This window comes from Schistocerca cancellata, chromosome 5 (assembly GCF_023864275.1).
Source record: "Schistocerca cancellata isolate TAMUIC-IGC-003103 chromosome 5, iqSchCanc2.1, whole genome shotgun sequence".
NCBI classification, from domain to species: Eukaryota; Metazoa; Arthropoda; class Insecta; order Orthoptera; family Acrididae; genus Schistocerca; species Schistocerca cancellata.
In genome coordinates, this window is record NC_064630.1 from 579,180,156 (window position 1) to 579,198,511 (window position 18,356).

The 18,356-nt window shown below is 41.6% G+C and overlaps 1 protein-coding gene across 1 annotated transcript in view; it reads right to left on the reverse strand.

The window, feature by feature from the left end:
* Positions 1-252: 252 nt before the first annotated feature.
* LOC126187380 (putative defense protein) overlaps positions 253-18,356 on the reverse strand; it is a 50,726-nt gene continuing 32,622 nt past the window's right edge. Inside the window, exons 2-6 of the mRNA XM_049928429.1 lie at positions 7,685-7,887; positions 5,863-5,993; positions 2,801-2,889; positions 851-917; positions 253-316 (exon numbers count right to left, since the gene is read on the reverse strand). Of these exons, the coding sequence (XP_049784386.1) occupies positions 281-316; positions 851-917; positions 2,801-2,889; positions 5,863-5,993; positions 7,685-7,886 (525 nt within the window). The 5' untranslated portion in view covers position 7,887 and the 3' untranslated portion in view covers positions 253-280. The remainder of the gene's footprint in view (positions 317-850; positions 918-2,800; positions 2,890-5,862; positions 5,994-7,684; positions 7,888-18,356) is intronic.

Consider the following 18,356-nt stretch of genomic DNA (forward strand, 5'->3'; position numbering starts at 1 on the left):
TTCTCCGGAACACAAAGCAGACTGTCTGACCATCCTTGTACTTTCCAGGTGTGAGACGCAAGAAGTTTTCCTGTCGTGTCTCGGTGTTATCTTTGAACTTCTTCGAGGTTAGGACATAGAGTGGTCTCATAACTTTAATCTAAATATTACAGTTACGTACTGCATTAGCTTATTATTACCAACACTAACAATCATATTGTTATTTAATTTTTAATGTGTTGACTTGGAAAGAATGAGTTTACACAACACTCTCGTCACTCTCACAATGCATTTTCGATCTTCATGCAGCAATGATGTGGGAAGCCTTCTGCACCGTCTGTAAAGAATTTTAAAAAATCAAGTCACAGTACTGAAATTAAATACTAAGCCAAATAAGTTAGCTAAATTTACGCTGTATGACATCCTGCACCTTCAACAAAGAAGTTTAAAAAGTTTTTTGTTCTCAGAAATGACTAGAAAGAAACGACAATAACACACTGAACGTGAACTCACTATGTAAGTCCTCGTGCTTTCGTATCCGATGTCATTGCCTCGGGCTTTCGTAGCTGATGTCATTCAAGGTTAAATATACTAGGATGATAATTAAGTTATCTTCCATTTCCTCTACACGATCCACCTTCTAATAATCGTGAACACCAAAAGATTCTGAAGAAGCTCTCGGCAGAGGGGCCGAGCCATAGATCGTGTAGAGGAAATTCAAGAGGACTTGACCTGACATGCTAGAATATTTAACCTTCAGTCAATAAACTTATTTTGTTATATCTCTAAAGTACCTAATACAAAAATGGAAATAAAATAACTTAAATATGTAGTAATTTAAAAGTAACTTACTGACAAGTGGTGTACTTACCCCGACCGTGACGGTTTCTGACTCGACGCCGACCCAGAACTCGGGGAAGGTCTTCACGAAAGACGCTCTGCAACAGAAGTGAGTCAGCGTTAGAAATTAGTCCGTTAGTCGTGCTGTGGTGATGTGATGTTAGCTTTGCTACACACACCAAGGGCAAGAAAATCAGTCAACAGAATACACTGCCTCAGAAGTATTACTTCTCTTTTACAGTGCATATCTCGGTGTGACGGAAGTAGAGCTATTTACTTTCCACTCGTAAGAGTACTACGCCCGTTTAGTTAACAAATAACAAACGTTTATTATATTTGTCAATATGTTACGTACTATCTGCATACAGATTTCCTGATGAACCTGTAAGGCTTCTGACAAGTTTCTATTCAACTTTGAACTATTAACATGGTTCGAATGTATGACAAAAATTTTATAAACTAAGTACGCTGATCGTTTCATTCTGATTTGACACAGCGTATGGAATTTAAGTTAAATTTTATCTTTATTTAGAGAATAGCTGAGTCTGGACTATTACTGCTGCTACTTTATTTCTTAATTACAAACTGATTAGTTCGCAGCGTAACCATCATATGAGATTTCCTCCGCGTCTGCATAATAGGCTTTTTAAAATCATAGATATCGTGAAGGAAATTATTTGAAACGGAGAAGTGGCTCGGAGAACAATGAAATAGAATATTACTGCTACAGTATACACTTGAAAATAAACAAAAAAAAAACACAGATGTGCCGAGGAAAATCATAGCAGATTGTCAGCGATTTAGCTGGGGAAAATGGGCGAAGCCGTAGATAGGGATCCATCTCAAAATTCACTAAAAATGGAGGCAGTATAGGAAGCCAAAATCATGTGCACTCTTTTAGGACTGACACACCTCGAACTGTTTCGTCGACTTAATAACACATATTGAACGAAATTTATCGTAAAATTATATGGTGGACTCTCACATTCACAAACGACGGGATTCTTTTCAGTTTTGTACTGTACTATCTACCCCCTTCTTGACTTTATGAACATGTGCAATGAAGTGGTTTACCCAGAAAGTAAGGTAAAAACAAAATCAGAATTAATTGTTTAGCACGGAGAACGACTTGGAGAACTATCTCTGACTGGTGCGTGAAAGAAAGGGTGATCCTTAGTCCCCTATTGTGGTCTACAAACAGACTGGAAGCAATTGCGGCGCTGTATCGGTCTGTTGGAGGTCACTACACAGTGAACAGTTGTGAAGAGTAGGTAACTATAGGGAAAAAGTAGTACATAAAATGAAACGGAAAAACAGCTTGCACAATGTTACACCAGCTAGCACTGCGTAACAGACGGCAGCTAGGGAATCGGCGTTGAGGTAGCATATTTTTTAAATCGGCAACGTAAAACAGTTTCTGTGGTCCATTGTTAAAAGAAGCAGAGAAATGCGGTAGGAAATTCCTGGACATCGGCCAGAGGAAGGCCACCAAAATCCGCGTCTGTGCCAGCATTCGACAAGAATCTGAGAACCTCCACGAGGACTCTCAGATTAAAGACGGCTGGCAAGCGGTATGCAGTGACAGCAGTAACAACTCGTAAACAATAAACGGGAAATGTGGGGAACAAAGAATTTTACATTTTTGAATGAGGTTTCTTCCAGCTACTGTACTACCTGCCGTTCCAGGAAGCGTTTATTAGCTCCACTGCAGGGACTACCGAGTCAGTCCACCATTAAACTTTGCTGCATACCCGTACTAATTAGTGATGGACCTCATTGAGGGACCGATTTTAAATTTATTTAGTTATTATTATTATTATTATTATTATTATTATTATTTAATGAGGAAGTAGAATTTTTAGGAAACTTTTTAAGACGAAACAGTAAGTTGATAATAATCCCAGTTCATCTACGTCGCAAGCAGTAGTTAAGAGGTGGCATGTTTAGTTCAGTCGCATGTGTAGTGTACTGAAAGTCTCACCTGAAAACGATGGTGTCGTTAATGTCTGGCGCCACCCACTCGACATCCAGTTCCTCGGTGTCTTCACTCGAAACGTATTCCAAGGCGTTCTGAAAACAGACAGTCACGTAATTACGCTTATTCACTAGTTATTTAAAAGGTGGCAGTGTTTCTCGTCACCATATATGTTTGACGTACTAAACGAACCTAAATCATTGTTTTTAAATTCTGCACTTTTTGATTGAGCGATCATAAATTTTCACTCATAACTGAACTAGCGAAAGTTTATGACGTAATGGTTTTCGTTCTTCAAAGAGATAATTTTGTGTCTCACAGATATATTTGATAAGAAGTATTTGTTTGCACATAATTCAGTAGAAATGCTTTCTGTTATGTAATACATACTTATGTACAACTTGTGCAAAATAACTCAAAATATTGAAGATTAATTATTTCCGTTTCTGAAGCACAGATGGTATAAGTGTTGAATATGCAGATTGCTGAGAAGATATTGCTGTATTACTATGTATGTCTGTAATTTCCAATTGACGTGTTCTTAGTTTTACAAACAGCTCTGCTGCACAGCGATCCAATTCTTCGCTTAGTTTGTATTTTACACTGAAGTTACAGAGTTACAGTTTCCCATTAGATGAAAGCACCACTAATCTGTCTCCGGGTCTCAAGTATCATGGATCTTGTATTGTCATAGATGTGAAGTTACAACCAGATTGTAAGTTCTTGCTTTGTTGTTACTATAACAGATTTCCTGTATCAATATCATTTATATCACAAGGGACAGGCTCATTTTAAACACATTTGGTGTTGCACGAACCAAACTAAATCTTACTTAGTATGTGGAAAAAATAAATTATCATGTATGTTCTCTAAAGGCAAAATCATTGGCGTAGCACCTTGTCAAGTAATAATTAGGTGATTCAGGAGCGTAACTAACTTCTTTCAGCTTCCGAAGAACTGCAAAAATTTCTGTATTACTGCCACGTGAGTGGCAAGCGTGTTACATTCGCGTGATATTTAATAAAGCGTATTTCTTATTTGGTCTCATGAGGCTGTACAGACATCGTTGTGTGCATTTCCATACCAGGAAATTACTTGGAATCCACCTCGAGAAAAACGTTATTTAATTAAATCGTTAATAATTTATATTTAGAATGCCCGAGAGAATTTTTCACTAAAATAGCACTGTCTTGAGGGCGAGAACGGGGCGGGAGGAGGCAGCGCATGTTCTACTCAGCAAGTAAGTAAGTAAGCAAGCGTGTATGGAAATTTACGTAGACATCAAAGGGCGTCTCACAGACCGTTTTAAAGCATCGGCATCTCACTGACATCCCTCCATTCCCTCAGAAAACCAGAAAGGTGAAGTCCCCCAATCGCGAAAGACGAAGAACTTGCGTAAATGATAACGATAACTCCGCCAAGACTAAAAGGACCCGTCTTGCGCACGAGCGTGAATATATATATATACACTCCTGGAAATTGAAATAAGAACACCGTGAATTCATTGTCCCAAGAAGGGGAAACTTTATTGACACATTCCTGGGGTCAGATACATCACATGATCACACTGACAGAACCACAGGCACATAGACACAGGCAACAGAGCATGCACAATGTCGGCACTAGTACAGTGTATATCCACCTTTCGCAGCAATGCAGGCTGCTATTCTCCCATGGAGACGATCGTAGAGATGCTGGATGTAGTCCTGTGGAACGGCTTGCCATGCCATTTCCACCTGGCGCCTCAGTTGGACCAGCGTTCGTGCTGGACGTGCAGTCCGCGTGAGACGACGCTTCATCCAGTCCCAAACATGCTCAATGGGGGACAGATCCGGAGATCTTGCTGGCCAGGGTAGTTGACTTACACCTTCTAGAGCACGTTGGGTGGCACGGGATACATGCGGACGTGCAATTGTCCTGTTGGAACAGCAAGTTCCCTTGCCGGTCTAGGAATGGTAGAACGATGGGTTCGATGACGGTTTGGATGTACCGTGCACTATTCAGTGTCCCCTCGACGATCACCAGTGGTGTACGGCCAGTGTAGGAGATCGCTCCCCACACCATGATGCCGGGTGTTGGCCCTGTGTGCCTCGGTCGTATGCAGTCCTGATTGTGGCGCTCACCTGCACGGCGCCAAACACGCATACGACCAACATTGGCACCAAGGCAGAAGCGACTCTCATCGCTGAAGACGACACGTCTCCATTCGTCCCTCCATTCACGCCTGTCGCGACACCACTGGAGGCGGGCTGCACGATGTTGGGGCGTGAGCGGAAGACGGCCTAACGGTGTGCGGGACCGTAGCCCAGCTTCATGGAGACGGTTGCGAATGGTCCTCGCCGATACCCCAGGAGCAACAGTGTCCCTAATTTGCTGGGAAGTGGCGGTGCGGTCCCCTACGGCACTGCGTAGGATCCTACGGTCTTGGCGTGCATCCGTGCGTCGCTGCGGTCCGGTGCCAGGTCGACGGGCACGTGCACCTTCCGCCGACCACTGGCGACAACATCGATGTACTGTGGAGACCTCACGCCCCACGTGTTGAGCAATTCGACGGTACGTCCACCCGGCCTCCCGCATGCCCACTATACGCCCTCGGTCAAAGTCCGTCAACTGCACATACGGTTCACGTCCACGCTGTCGCGGCATGCTACCAGTGTTAAAGACTGCGATGGAGCTCCGGTTGCCACGGCAAACTGGCTGACACTGACGGCGGCGGTGCACAAATGCTTCGCAGCTAGCGCCATTCGACGGCCAACACCGCGGTTCCTGGTGTGTCCGCTGTGCCGTGCGTGTGATCATTGCTTGTACAGCCCTCTCGCAGTGTCCGGAGCAAGTATGGTGGGTCTGACACACCGGTGTCAATGTGTTCTTTTTTCCATTTCCAGGAGTATATATATATATATATATATATATATATATATATATATATATATATATGTGTGTGTGTGTGTGTGTGTGTGTGTGTGTGTGTGTGTGAGTCTAGCTACATGTCACAGGTATCATAAGAAATGGCTGTTATAAACGCAACGGTCACGTTAGGTGTAACAGAGGCAGCTGCGACTACTCACGCTGGTGCCGGGCGCACAGTCGTCCAGCGCGACGCCGGCCACGTCGCTGGCGAGGAACTGCCCCACCGGCTGGTCCGCTTGGCGGGCCTGCACGTACACGCCCCTGAACGTCGTGTTGCCCGAGAAGTGCACTGCAACAACAACAGCATCAACAATATCAGTAATAAAAATTGATAAGGCTCCATCAGCTAAGGTACACCTATAGTCTCACGTGTTAATGGAGCTGTATAAATAAGTCATTTGACAGGCATTTTAATCGGTGATGCTCATTAACAGTCTCTACACTTGACAAGAGAACAAAGTTATCGAGAAAAATTGTATGTCAATAGGCACGATGCAGTTTAAAATACCAAATCCCCTCAGCATCCAAGAGCACGCTTTATCAGGCATATTCTTTAGCCAGCTATGCTATTGAAACCTGTACCATTTACGGAAGAGATAGTAGGACGCACCAGACTACAAAAATGAAGTTTCAAAGGTAGATCCAGAACGAAACGAATCCGCCACGAACTACAAGAGCGTCATCTCCAGTGTGAAGGCATTAAAAAATCACGATTTGGACATATCAAGAGAATGGATCACGCAAGAACAGCGAAAAATAAGCTTAAGACGGAATTTGAAGACTTGAGAGGTAGAGACCAGCACAGAAAACGGTGGATAATTCAAGTGAAGCAGGATGTGGAACGAGGAGGAGTGCAGTGGCACCAAGAATGTGTGCACAAAGGAAAGCGCTCTTATAGCACACCCAAGTAGCTGGAGATTCTAGATGGACGGCGATGATGATGATACAATTTAAAATGCCATGACTGCGTTACTTGTCTCTTGTTAGTGCAGGTGTACTAATATCTCGAAGATATATGTATCTTTGTATTTTTTCTAGAACAGCAGGTAGCATACAAAGTAAAACTAACAGACTGGTGGATCAACTAAACATTAAAAGAACATAGGAATCACGAGTTAGTTTGCTGATAATTTGCAGCTAATCTAGCTGTCATTTCAGACACGCCAAATTGCCTGGTTCAATTTGAAATATAGCTAAAAAAATTAAAAGAACTAGCTCTGAGTTCTACTCTTACGTCCACTACGACAGTGGAACGGAGTTTGCTTTTCCACACTAGTAGCGTAAACAGAATCATCATGAAATAAATGATCCCATCCGATTAACATAATAGTCTGTTGTCACACAATGCATACACAGGAGGAGAGAGAGTAACATTCTGCTGGGTTGCATAGTAGGCATGTATGCATGTGTGTGCGTGTGTGTGTTTTGAGAGATATTTTGTAGTTAGTTTATTATAATTCTTTAACCTTTCTCTTGTTTATTATATTTATCTCCAACAATTTTAGTATGAGGGTTACAATCCACTTTATTATAACTGTAACTCTTTGTATAGCAGGCTGGAAAGTCATTTCACCTCTAGTAAGATCATTCCCAGCAATTCAGTATCTTATTCAAACCCACCTTGAGTGGATGACAACTTCTTAGTGCTGGGTAGAAAAATCCGATGTCCTTTTAGAAAGCAGGTTTTTGAGTGCGAAAGTGACTACTGATGGCAGTTGAGCTTATGGAAGCTGTATTCTCCAATACGTATTGGGAACTCTGACATAATGTAACTCCCTCCGTTGATTTCAGTGCTTAATCATAGTAAAATAGCATGGTAGATCATAGATCATGTAGTATTTGCAGTATTGTTAGAAATCAGTCACTACACCCAACAAGTGCTAGAGAAAAAAATTACTTGAGCCAGCACGCGTCTTTCCCACGGTGCCTGGCCCACAGTGTGAACATGGCATAGTTGCTCCACAGAGGCGGTGCGCTCACCTGTGACGGTCTGTCCCTCGGTCACGGCGGTGGTGGACACGGAGATGGTGTAGGGCGCCGGCTGCTCGCTGGGCTGGTTGTCCCCGTGGATGGGCGCCATGTCTTCACACGCGATGGGCGGCACGTGGTTGCGGTCTGAGGGCGGCGCCCCAGCCGCCAGGGGGGCAAGCAGCGCCACACAGTAGAACACCGACAGCTGCATCCTGGACACACACACCAACACACACCGGGTCCACTCTCAGTATAAAATCTTAATATTTATTATGTTTTATATTACAACTGGAACAAACTTTAAAATTTACGATTTATTGCTTAAGCGTGTAATAACCGTTGGTCACCGTGGAGGGAGTTACCGTCTGCCCACGTGTTGTTGGCCATTATTTAACCTCATGCAGAGAGCCAACCACGCGTAGTTACCAACCGTGCACAGGCAGGGTGACGATTCCAGCGAGCGACCAAATGGGTATAAAAATCTGTTTTTTTATGTAACTTTGAATAATTGTTTGTAGATTACGTACATGATTACTTACTAATATTATAACTTTACAGTGTGAATTGCCCTGAAGATGACCCAATCGCGGGTTGAAACCGGTTGGCGGTAAAATAAATAATGCGATTGTGACTGTCATTTTGAATAATTGATTAAAACCTGTATTACTGTGAGTACCCGTGTCCCTCTATTCCGAACGAGTGCTTCCTTACAATTAAGGTAAACCTAATTTTAAAAATTAATTTTTACTTTTCTCCTAGGGTATCTCTTAACTGCCGAGTACTTCATAGATTACCTCGCACAATTGTGTTTTATATTTTGTAGTAAAGTCAGAATTATACCCTGTTTTTATATTGTGTGTCATAATTAAATATGATGCAATGGGCTTTACATCAAAACCAGTACAAGAAGACAAAAGAATATATACCGATCCAGACATTAACTGTTACGTTTTGTCCGATGGTTGTTACGCGTACATGGAAAACTGTTACTGAAACTCCGTTCAGTATTGCAACAGCAACAGTTATACTGTGTCAGAATGTCTGCCAGCGTAAAATATTAAAGCACGGTGAGATAGTGTTAACCTATTAAGGCAAGGTGAAATCAGAGCGCCATTTTGTTTTTATTTTGGTTGGTATGGCATGTAACTTAAGAAAAATAGTTATTATTCTTATTGTTATCCTAAGGTCCTACTCACCACAGACCTTTCCCTCATGTGAGGATTGGTAGCCTTGCTACAAACGAAACTTAAAATGCTAAAATTGAAATTAATTTACACTAAGGAATACAGAGCAGACTGCAGAAGGTTAGGTACTTGCTTCCCGATGGTGTGAGACGCGTGTGCCTAGAGCAGCGGCCACTACTGACCTGCTAGGGTGACAGTCGTGAGCTGGAAGTCTCATAGGAGGCTGCAGATGGTATACAGCACAATTCGCCTAAACGCTGCCTTAAATAGCAACAGCTGGGGTATCCCGCGCCCCACGCCACGACACTCGATCACCGATCTTTCACACCGAAACACTGTTTCAGAGATAACTCCTCGACAGCGGTAGTCATCATTCATGAGGCACGTGCATACCACAATCTATAAGTCGGATCTTTTCAAGTAGCCCATTGCTCTGAGTGCCTGGTTATCTCTCAGTGATGTTACAGGCTTTTTTTTCATTTAGTGAGTATCCGTAGCTTATATCTGGGTTAGAGGCGAAATAAAAACCACTTGAAACTTTTAACTGCGGTGGTGAAAGTGCAAGTGCACAAATAAGCGAAATATCATTAATTGCGCTGCAAGAAGAAGTCACTCATTCTTTAGAAAGAAGTACACAAAGGCTGTTACCCTCTACTTTTCGTAAATGATCATTACTCAATTAACTTCATTACATCATCTCTTCTAAGGCTTTGAAAACTTCTATTTTACATTGATCTACATAATATGGAGATAACGATAAACGCTTTTCTAATTTTTTAGTGGCGCGCTGGAACTCTCCTTAGTTTTGCTCTTGTACTTAAAAAATATGAATGTCTCTGGGTCGCCATTTCACCTGACAGTGCTGTGATGACGTGAGGGTCGTGTATCTTCATACATCACAGATATTTATTATTCTTTAGCATTTTTATAAAGCTTATTCTTTGCTGACCTGAGATGTGTCATGTTGGCACAACTGGTTATACTGCCAGGGTATAATCTTAGCTTGTCTTAGCTTGCCAGCAGCGTTTAGTGCATTATCCTTGTTGTTCGCTGTACATCATATCTGAGTGCATTACAGTTGATCGGTATCATTCATGAAGTGTGGCCAGGTTAACATGAGAAGCAGACCTGTAAGAGTTTAAGGGGCCCCGGAACGCCCTATACTTGCAATGTAAAAATAACGCTTATAAATTACATCTTTCCTCACAAAGTATTTGAGGTAGGAAGTTGAACTTTTTACAGATTATTTATTAGAATATGGGCTACAACTTAACACAGGGATTTTACAAAATTTTAGTTAAGTTATTGAAGATGATTTTTTTCAATTTTAATGAAAATTCACAACATTTTTTTGCAATTTTTTATTTATGCATTCAAAATATACAGTTTTTTTGGAAAAAGGCTGTGTTAAATTATGCAGAAGGTACTGTGTAACATTTACTGAAAGTTTGAAACAAATATGTTTGGAAGATCCTTAGAAAACATGTAATTAGTATGAGAAAATAAAAGTTTTGGGAATCGAGCGACAAAGATTGGATTAACTTTTTAGTGCATTCCAGGTCCATAGAATGGATTATCTTCATCCTCTGCAAATTCCTCCAACTGCTTCCTCTTGTTCCTCCTCCTGTTTACTCTTGATTGTATTTCTAGACTCTTTACAGCCCTGTCTGCAGCCCGAAGGCGTTCCTTGTCTAAAGCAAGCATCGCTCGTACCATGTTTGATCCTATCTTCATTCCCGTATTTCTAAATACCTTGCACCTTACAATGTTGCCATCATTGAAAGTCGCAACAGCATCATACACACCAAAGTGAAGTGTTTCTATTCCAACAAATACAATCTTGGGGATTCCCGACCATATAACACTATTTACTCTTTCATTGGGGTTTTGAGTTTTTCCGTGAATACACTTTTTCAACAGTTCAGGTGCTGCTAAGTCTCTGAAAATAGGTTTTATCACCTCCATTATTGCATGAGGCAGACTATGCTTATGAGTGTACACTTCACCAGTTAGCAATCCTTTGTTATATTTACACCAACTGTCTTCTTCTTTGGGACACAAGCTATGTTGGGGATTTTCATCGGTTGAAGAAGTATGAAAAAAAAGAGCCCAAACAGCCTTCTTCATTTCGTCGACACTTTGTGTATTTTGCCTAATAGCCATTCCATAATAGTTCTGTATTTTGTCAATTACACTGTCAGTTAACCTTCCCTTCCCATCCAACCCTTTACCATCACTGAGTTTTTGTTTTTTGTACGAAGCTTTCAGTCGCCGAAGTCTTGTTCCCATTCGCTTCTGTACGTGTCCAATACACTCAAATTTCTGCACTACAACATCATCACCATAGGGCTTCAGTCCTTGAACATGTTTGAAACTTTTAGAATCACCGTCACCAAGGTAATTAACATATCGCACTTTATCACACGCCTCAGAACGCTGGAATATACTGGCAACACCAGCCACTTCCATTCCTCCACTACTGCCACTATAGTTAGCTTTGCAATTATTTTCATGTGTACCTTTATATTTTTGTGGACATCTACAATACTTTGATATTACTGCTACATCTAAAACTTTCCTCGTATACATACTGGTGGCAGATACTACACCATGAAGAGATGTGTGTCCCCGTTTATGCCAGGTACCATCGAACGCTGCAGTCAAATCTCTGTTACCATTATTTTCCATTACTGCCTCTTCCACAGCGTTCTTCATAGATTCTATACAGACATCTTCTACTTTAGACCCTATTCATTTATTATAGGTCGTAAACTTGGTTGGGGGATTTGGAAGATTCATGATGCCACAGAAAATTGCACCTGCAGTAGCACCCTTATCAACTGAACGCAAGGAATAAACAAATCTAATGTTGTGTTCGTAGATTTTGCTACCATTTTCTTCAGTTGCAGTTACTGCAACACTGTTCCAAAAGGTGGTCATGTATGAACACTTATCACATTTCAGTTGTATTTCACTAGCAAGTCCCACGTGCTTTATTATGGAGAGTTCCAGACCAATTTCACTACAATGAATACATCTTACACAGTTAGAAAAAATTCCTTTGAGAACCGACATATCAAATATTTCATTCACATCCGATTCGCCCATAAAACATTCATAGTTTTCACTCATTGAACCAAGCTTTTTCTGTGAAGTATTTTCTTTCCCACTTTGACTGCTATGGGCAGGTGTACTTGAGAGGTTAGGTTCACTCACTTGGTTATCGTCTTTATTGTTTACAGTAATAACACATACCTTTGGCTTTCCAACATTTCTCCTTTTCTTAAAAGCCTTCAGAGGATTTCTAATAACTTTACTTTTCCTCATTATTATACTTCAACAAAACAGAGACTCAAGAAACAGAATTAATTACAAATATTTTCGAGATAACGACAGAGTGAATAAACATGAAACAATAGACAATCACACCAGCGATATATATTGAACCATCACAGGTTATCCACAACACATACTTTATCTCACATCACTAAAATGTACCTGATGAACACGGACGTTAATAATAACACCATTTGACAGCAGTTTAACAGCGCCACAGTGGGTCACGCCCATGTAGAACACATTTCAAAAAAAATTTAAAAATAGTTGTAGTCTTCGGAATTGAATAAATTATATATCTATTAAAAGGTAATAGTCTGCAGATTCAGAAAACGCAAAAAAGTAAAAATTGAACTTTTCATGATTTTGAGCCTTTCCGGAGCCCCTTAAGGAAAACGCCGATCTATTTTCCTTGTGTAAACAATCAAATCTACCATCATTATACAAACAAAATAGTGTAGCTAATGACCCTAACGTAAACAAACCGCTCACTTGCTCTCTTAGTTTTGTTTATACAAGTGTTACTTAATGTCAAAACGCTTTTAACCTATTCTAATTTATGAACCATAACTATCATCGTAAGTACCAAAATTTGTGATCCAAAATGGCCACCAAGTAGAGCCTTTGCATTCTAATATTTATGGAACAATAATTTATGACAAAATGCTTTTAGTTTAATCTTGATTACCTAATATCTGATTCTAAATGGCTGCCTCCCCTCTCTCAGTCCCGTAGTGTTTTCCTATTGGTGTTCCACCAACACCAATCCTCAGGGTATCCACACTGGTGAGGTGGATTCAGCATTTGTGCTTCGTACATCAGTTGATCAACTCACCAGCAAATTCAAGTGATATTTGCGATTCCATTTTTACAATTTACAGCAGACTATTTTGTCAATGGCGTTTTCCGGAAGCCGGCCAATAGATGATGCTAATTACAGTTTTGAGGCCATTTCGCTGATTTTATTCAAGTATTCCAAAGATGCACATAAATAAGAGAAACTAAATGTTTAACAATTATCACCACAGGGCATTGCTTAAACAAATACACTGACATTCAAGTAGTTTAATGGTTGACCGACAGCAGATTCTAGTGATGTTTTTCGTATTGGAGCAATTTATCACAATTTTGTTGATTTTCTCCCACCATTCCACAAACAGCAACTTTTCGAGAAGCCACACTCATATACGAGACTGTTAAGGTTTCACAACCGCTAACGCAATGCGGTATTTGCTGATATGTCTACAGTACTGCGCCTGTGTAGCGTTACCGCTTATCGCGCAATGGGGCCAGGGTTCGATTCCCGTCAGGGGATTGGGTGTTGTGTGTTGTTTATTATCATTTTCATCATCATGGACACACAAATCACCGAAGTGGAGTCAACTAAAAAGACTTGCACTTTGGCGGCCAGTAAATGCCATACAATCATTTCATTTCCCCACAGTATAACGTTAACAATTAGCCCAGTACAACAAAAATACTGTTGGATCTTTTTACTGTAAACAAACTCGCCCCCTACACTATTGGTGTGTTAAAAGAAGGAGGATGACACTGTCAGGTCGCCTAAGAGCAGTCTGACACTTAAGATCATGGTAACTGTGGGAAATGCAATTATGTACGTTAAAAGCTATCACTAAATAACACTATAAAACAGTATTCCACTTTCACCTGTAGAACAGGGGTTCTTTGCACTGAATTCCTGTCGTCCTGGCTGGGAGCTGTCTTCACCACAGCTACTCTATGAGTATCGAGCATGCCACTGGCACGTAATTCTTTTAAAAATTTATTTTTTCTCAACTCATCTAAGATGCAATAGTTATTAAACAAATAGATATTAAGGAGCAGCTACCATATGCAATTCTTCCACTTTATTTTAGCGAAGCACACTCGATAGCAGCTGGATAAAATGTGTGTAACACAGATGTAATCCATTCCAGCATCTTAACCGAATATCTGTATTCCATTTACAATATCAATTCCGTGGGGCTCACGGCTTTTTAGGTATATGACATCAAATGCTTACGAAATTGGCACCCAAAAACAGTTTGTTCATTGTAGCATTTTCCCTCATTCCAAAACAATTATTGGTTCAAATGGTTCAAATGGCTCTGAGCACTATGGGACTCAACTTCTGAGGTCATTAGTCCCCTAGAACTTAGAACTACTCAAACCTAACTAACCTAAGGACATCACACACATCTATGCCCGAGGCAGGATTCGAACCTGCGACCGTAGCGGTCTCGCGGTTCCAGACTCAAGCGCCTAGAACCGCTCGGCCACACCGGCCGGCCACAATTATTGGCGACGAAGTATTAATTAGGAACAGACGTTACAATTATGGCATACGGCTCTGCAAGCCAAGTTTCATCATGGTCAGAGATACCATACGTCATTCCTAAGAGTCGTCAGGTACATTTTTCTGTGCTGTTTCGTTATTGAATTCTGTAGGCAGAGTAAACCCAAACAGACTCACTGAAATCTGTCCAGACATCTACTATAACACTATCGCAGTTCCGGTATTCTGGTATGACGAGTTTGAAGGCCCGTCAGAATATATGAATCTCGATGACAGCCGCTAAACAGTGCTCATGCAACTGCGGGCGCTGTTACCGCCACTGCGATCACCATTTTGAGGACATGCCTGCCTCGCCAGCCTACCAGCACAGCAACTCAGCAGTCAGGGGTGACTTCTTTTCACTATTCTATTGATCTCGTTACACATCGTTATCTTTGTCCTGAATTCGATGTGTCTTAGGTTTTCGGTCTTGATTCCCGCTCGTTGTTCTGCTGTGTCGTCTCTGTTGTTTGTCTTCCTCCCATTGTTGTCCACCTGCTGACTCTCTGGCAACACGCTGTGACGCTCTCGGCCACGCCACCTGTTCTTGCTGGTTCTCGGGTCCTCCACGTCTTTTCAGGTTATGGTCACTATAGTAAAAGCAAAACGAGGATAATGGAATGTAGTCGAATTAAGTCGGGTGATGCTGAGGGAATTAGATTAGGAAATGAGACACTTAAAGTAGTAAAGGAGTTTTGCTATTTGGGGAGCAAAATAACTGATGATGGTCGAAGTAGAGAGGATATAAAATGTAGACTGGCAATGGCAAGGAAAGCGTTTCTGAAGAAGAGAAATTTGTTAACATCGAGTATAGATTTAAGTGTCAGGAAGCCATTTCTGAAAGTGTTTGTATGGAGTGTAGCCATGTATGGAAGTGAAACATGGACGGTAAACAGTTTGGACAAGAAGAGAATAGAAGCTTACGAAATGTGGTGCTACAGAAGAATGCTGAAGATTAGATGGGTAGATCACATAACTAATGAGGAAGTATTGAATAGGATTGGGGAGAAGAGAAGTTTGTGGCACAACTTGACCAGAAGAAGGGATCGGTTGGTAGGACATGTTCTGAGGCATCAAGGGATCACCAATTTAGTATTGGAGGGCAGCGTGGAGGGTAAAAATCATAGGGGGAGACCAAGAGATGAATACACTAAGCAGATTCAGCAGGATGTAGGTTGCAGTAGGTACTGGGAGATGAAGAAGCTTGCACAAGATAGAGTAGCATGGAGAGCTGCATCAAACCAGTCTCAGGACTGAAGACCACAACAACAACAGTAATGGTTCTACGAGGGTTGACTGAAAACAAATACCTTCACCTCCGTATCTCTTCAACAGTTGGCAGCATTGCTATGTGGCAGGTATTGGCTTGTTCCGAAGCCTCTTCTCTACAGCTGCAGTTGGTTGGGAAGCCTTAGCATTGAATGGTTGTGTTGTTACAGTGTATGGGACCGTGCGCAGACGGTCGGTTAATGCGATTTAAGCAACGTGCACAGCCATTGAATTCTTGACAGCAGAAGGCGTCACTCCAAAGGAGTTTCATCAGATAATGAAAGCAGTTTATCGTGATTGTGTTGATGTAAGTACTGTGCGTCTTCATTCTCGTAACGCTAGAGGAGTTCCTGGCAAATTTCAAGTCTGTGCACTTTCATTTCAGGAGTCAGGTACCCATCGTGCACAGAACTTCCGATAGCCCAACAAAGCAATAACGTGACCCACAAGTTTTTGTGAAATGCCGATTGTGTTTGAAATTTCTCTCTGAGTGACATGACGATCGTCATGAATCAATCTGTCAACATTTTGCTCCTGAAACTCGGTGGTTGGTGTCACAAGACGTCCAACTTTTTGTTTGTCACTTAGGTCAGATATTCCCGCCTCAACATCTTTAAACTTACTCGCCCAACGAGGCACAGTACGTACATCAACACAATCGCCTTAAACTGCTTTCATTCTCTGATGAATCTCCTTTGGAGCTCTCAAGAATTCAATGACTGCATGTTGTTTAAATCGCATTGACCGACCGTCTGCGCACGGTTCCATACTTTACACTGTAACAACACAACCGTTCAATGCTACGGCTTCCCGCCAACTGGAGCTGTAGAGAAGAGGCTACAGAACAAGCTAGCACCTGTCGCATGCCAATGCTGCCAACTGTTGAAGGGATACGAAGGTGGAGGCATTACTTTTCAGTCAACCTTCGTACATACAGGCTCTCTTTCCTAAGAGGGAGGTGCTATGCCATTACTCTGAAATACGTTCTTTCATAGCAAGTCCAGTATTCCAGTCGTTTTTGCGTCAGCTGTACTATACATAAAGATATGATTATGGCTATACTATTGCTTTAGCGCACTGCACACAGCCAGGGAAGCTCTGGCTTTGAACACAGCTGTGTACAAGTCACCTTTCCTCAACACACCAAACGTGCAATATGTATTGAACAATATTCCCCAATAGGGAACACAACGCTTCAAAGATGTAGATGCTCCCCGTCCCCAGTTGAGTGCAATATTCTTCTAATCTTCACATATTAACAGGGACGTTTAAGTCTGGACCAAGCGCCTTCTTCCATGTTGTTGTTGTGGTCTTCAGTCGTGAGACTGGTTTGATGCAGCTCTCCATGCTACTCTATCCTGTGCAACCTTCTTCATCTCCCAGTAGCTACTGTAACCTACATCCTTCTGAATCTGCTTAGTGTATTCATCTCTTGGTCTCCCTCTACGATTTTTACCCTCCACGCTGCCCTCCAATGCTAAATTTGTGATCCCTTGATGCCTCAAAACATGTCCTACCAACCGATCCCTTCTTCTAGTCAAGTTGTGCCACAAACTTCTCTTCTCCCCAATCCTATTCAATACCTCCTCATTTAGTCCCCCTTAAACATCCCCCCCCCCAATACCTCCTCATTAGTTACGTGATCTACCCACCTTATCTTCAGCATTCTTCTGTAGCACCACATTTCGAAAGCTTCTATTCTCTTCTTGTCCATACTAGTTATCGTCCATGTTTCGCTTCCATACATGGCCACACTCCATACAAATACTTTCAGAAACGACTTCCTGACACTTAAATCTATACTCGATGTTAACAAATTTCTCTTCTTCAGAAACGATTTCCTTGCCATTGCCAGTCTACATTTTATATCCTCTCTACTTCGACCATCATCAGTTATTTTGCTCCCCAAATAGCAAAACTCCTTTACTACTTTAAGTGTCTCATTTCCTAATCTAATTCCCTCAGCATCACCCTACTTAATTCGACTACATTCCATTATCCTTGTTTTACTTTTGTTGATGTTCATCTTATATCCTCCTTTCAAGACACTGTCCATTCCATTCAACTGTTCTTCCAAGTCCTTTGCTGTCTCTGACAGAATTACAATGTCATCGGCGAACCTCAAGGTTTTTACTTCTTCTCCATGAATTTTAATACCTACTCCGAATTTTTCTTTTGTTTCCTTTACTGCTTGCTCAATATACAGATTGAATAACATCGGGGAGAGGCTACAACCCTGTCTCACTCCCTTCCCAACCACTGCTTCCCTTTCATGCCCCTCGACTCTTATAACTGCCATCTGGTTTCTGTACAAATTGTAAATAGCCTTTCGCTCCCTGTATTTTACCCTTGCCACCTTTAGAATGTGGAAGAGAGTATTCCAGTCAACATTGTCAAAAGCTTTCTCTAAGTCTACAAATGCTAGAAACGTAGGTTTTCCTTTTCTTAATCTTTCTTCTAAGATAAGTCGTAAGGTTAGTATTGCCTCACGTGTTCCAACATTTCTACGGAATCCAAACTGATCTTCCCCGAGGTCCGCTACTACCCGTTTTTCCAT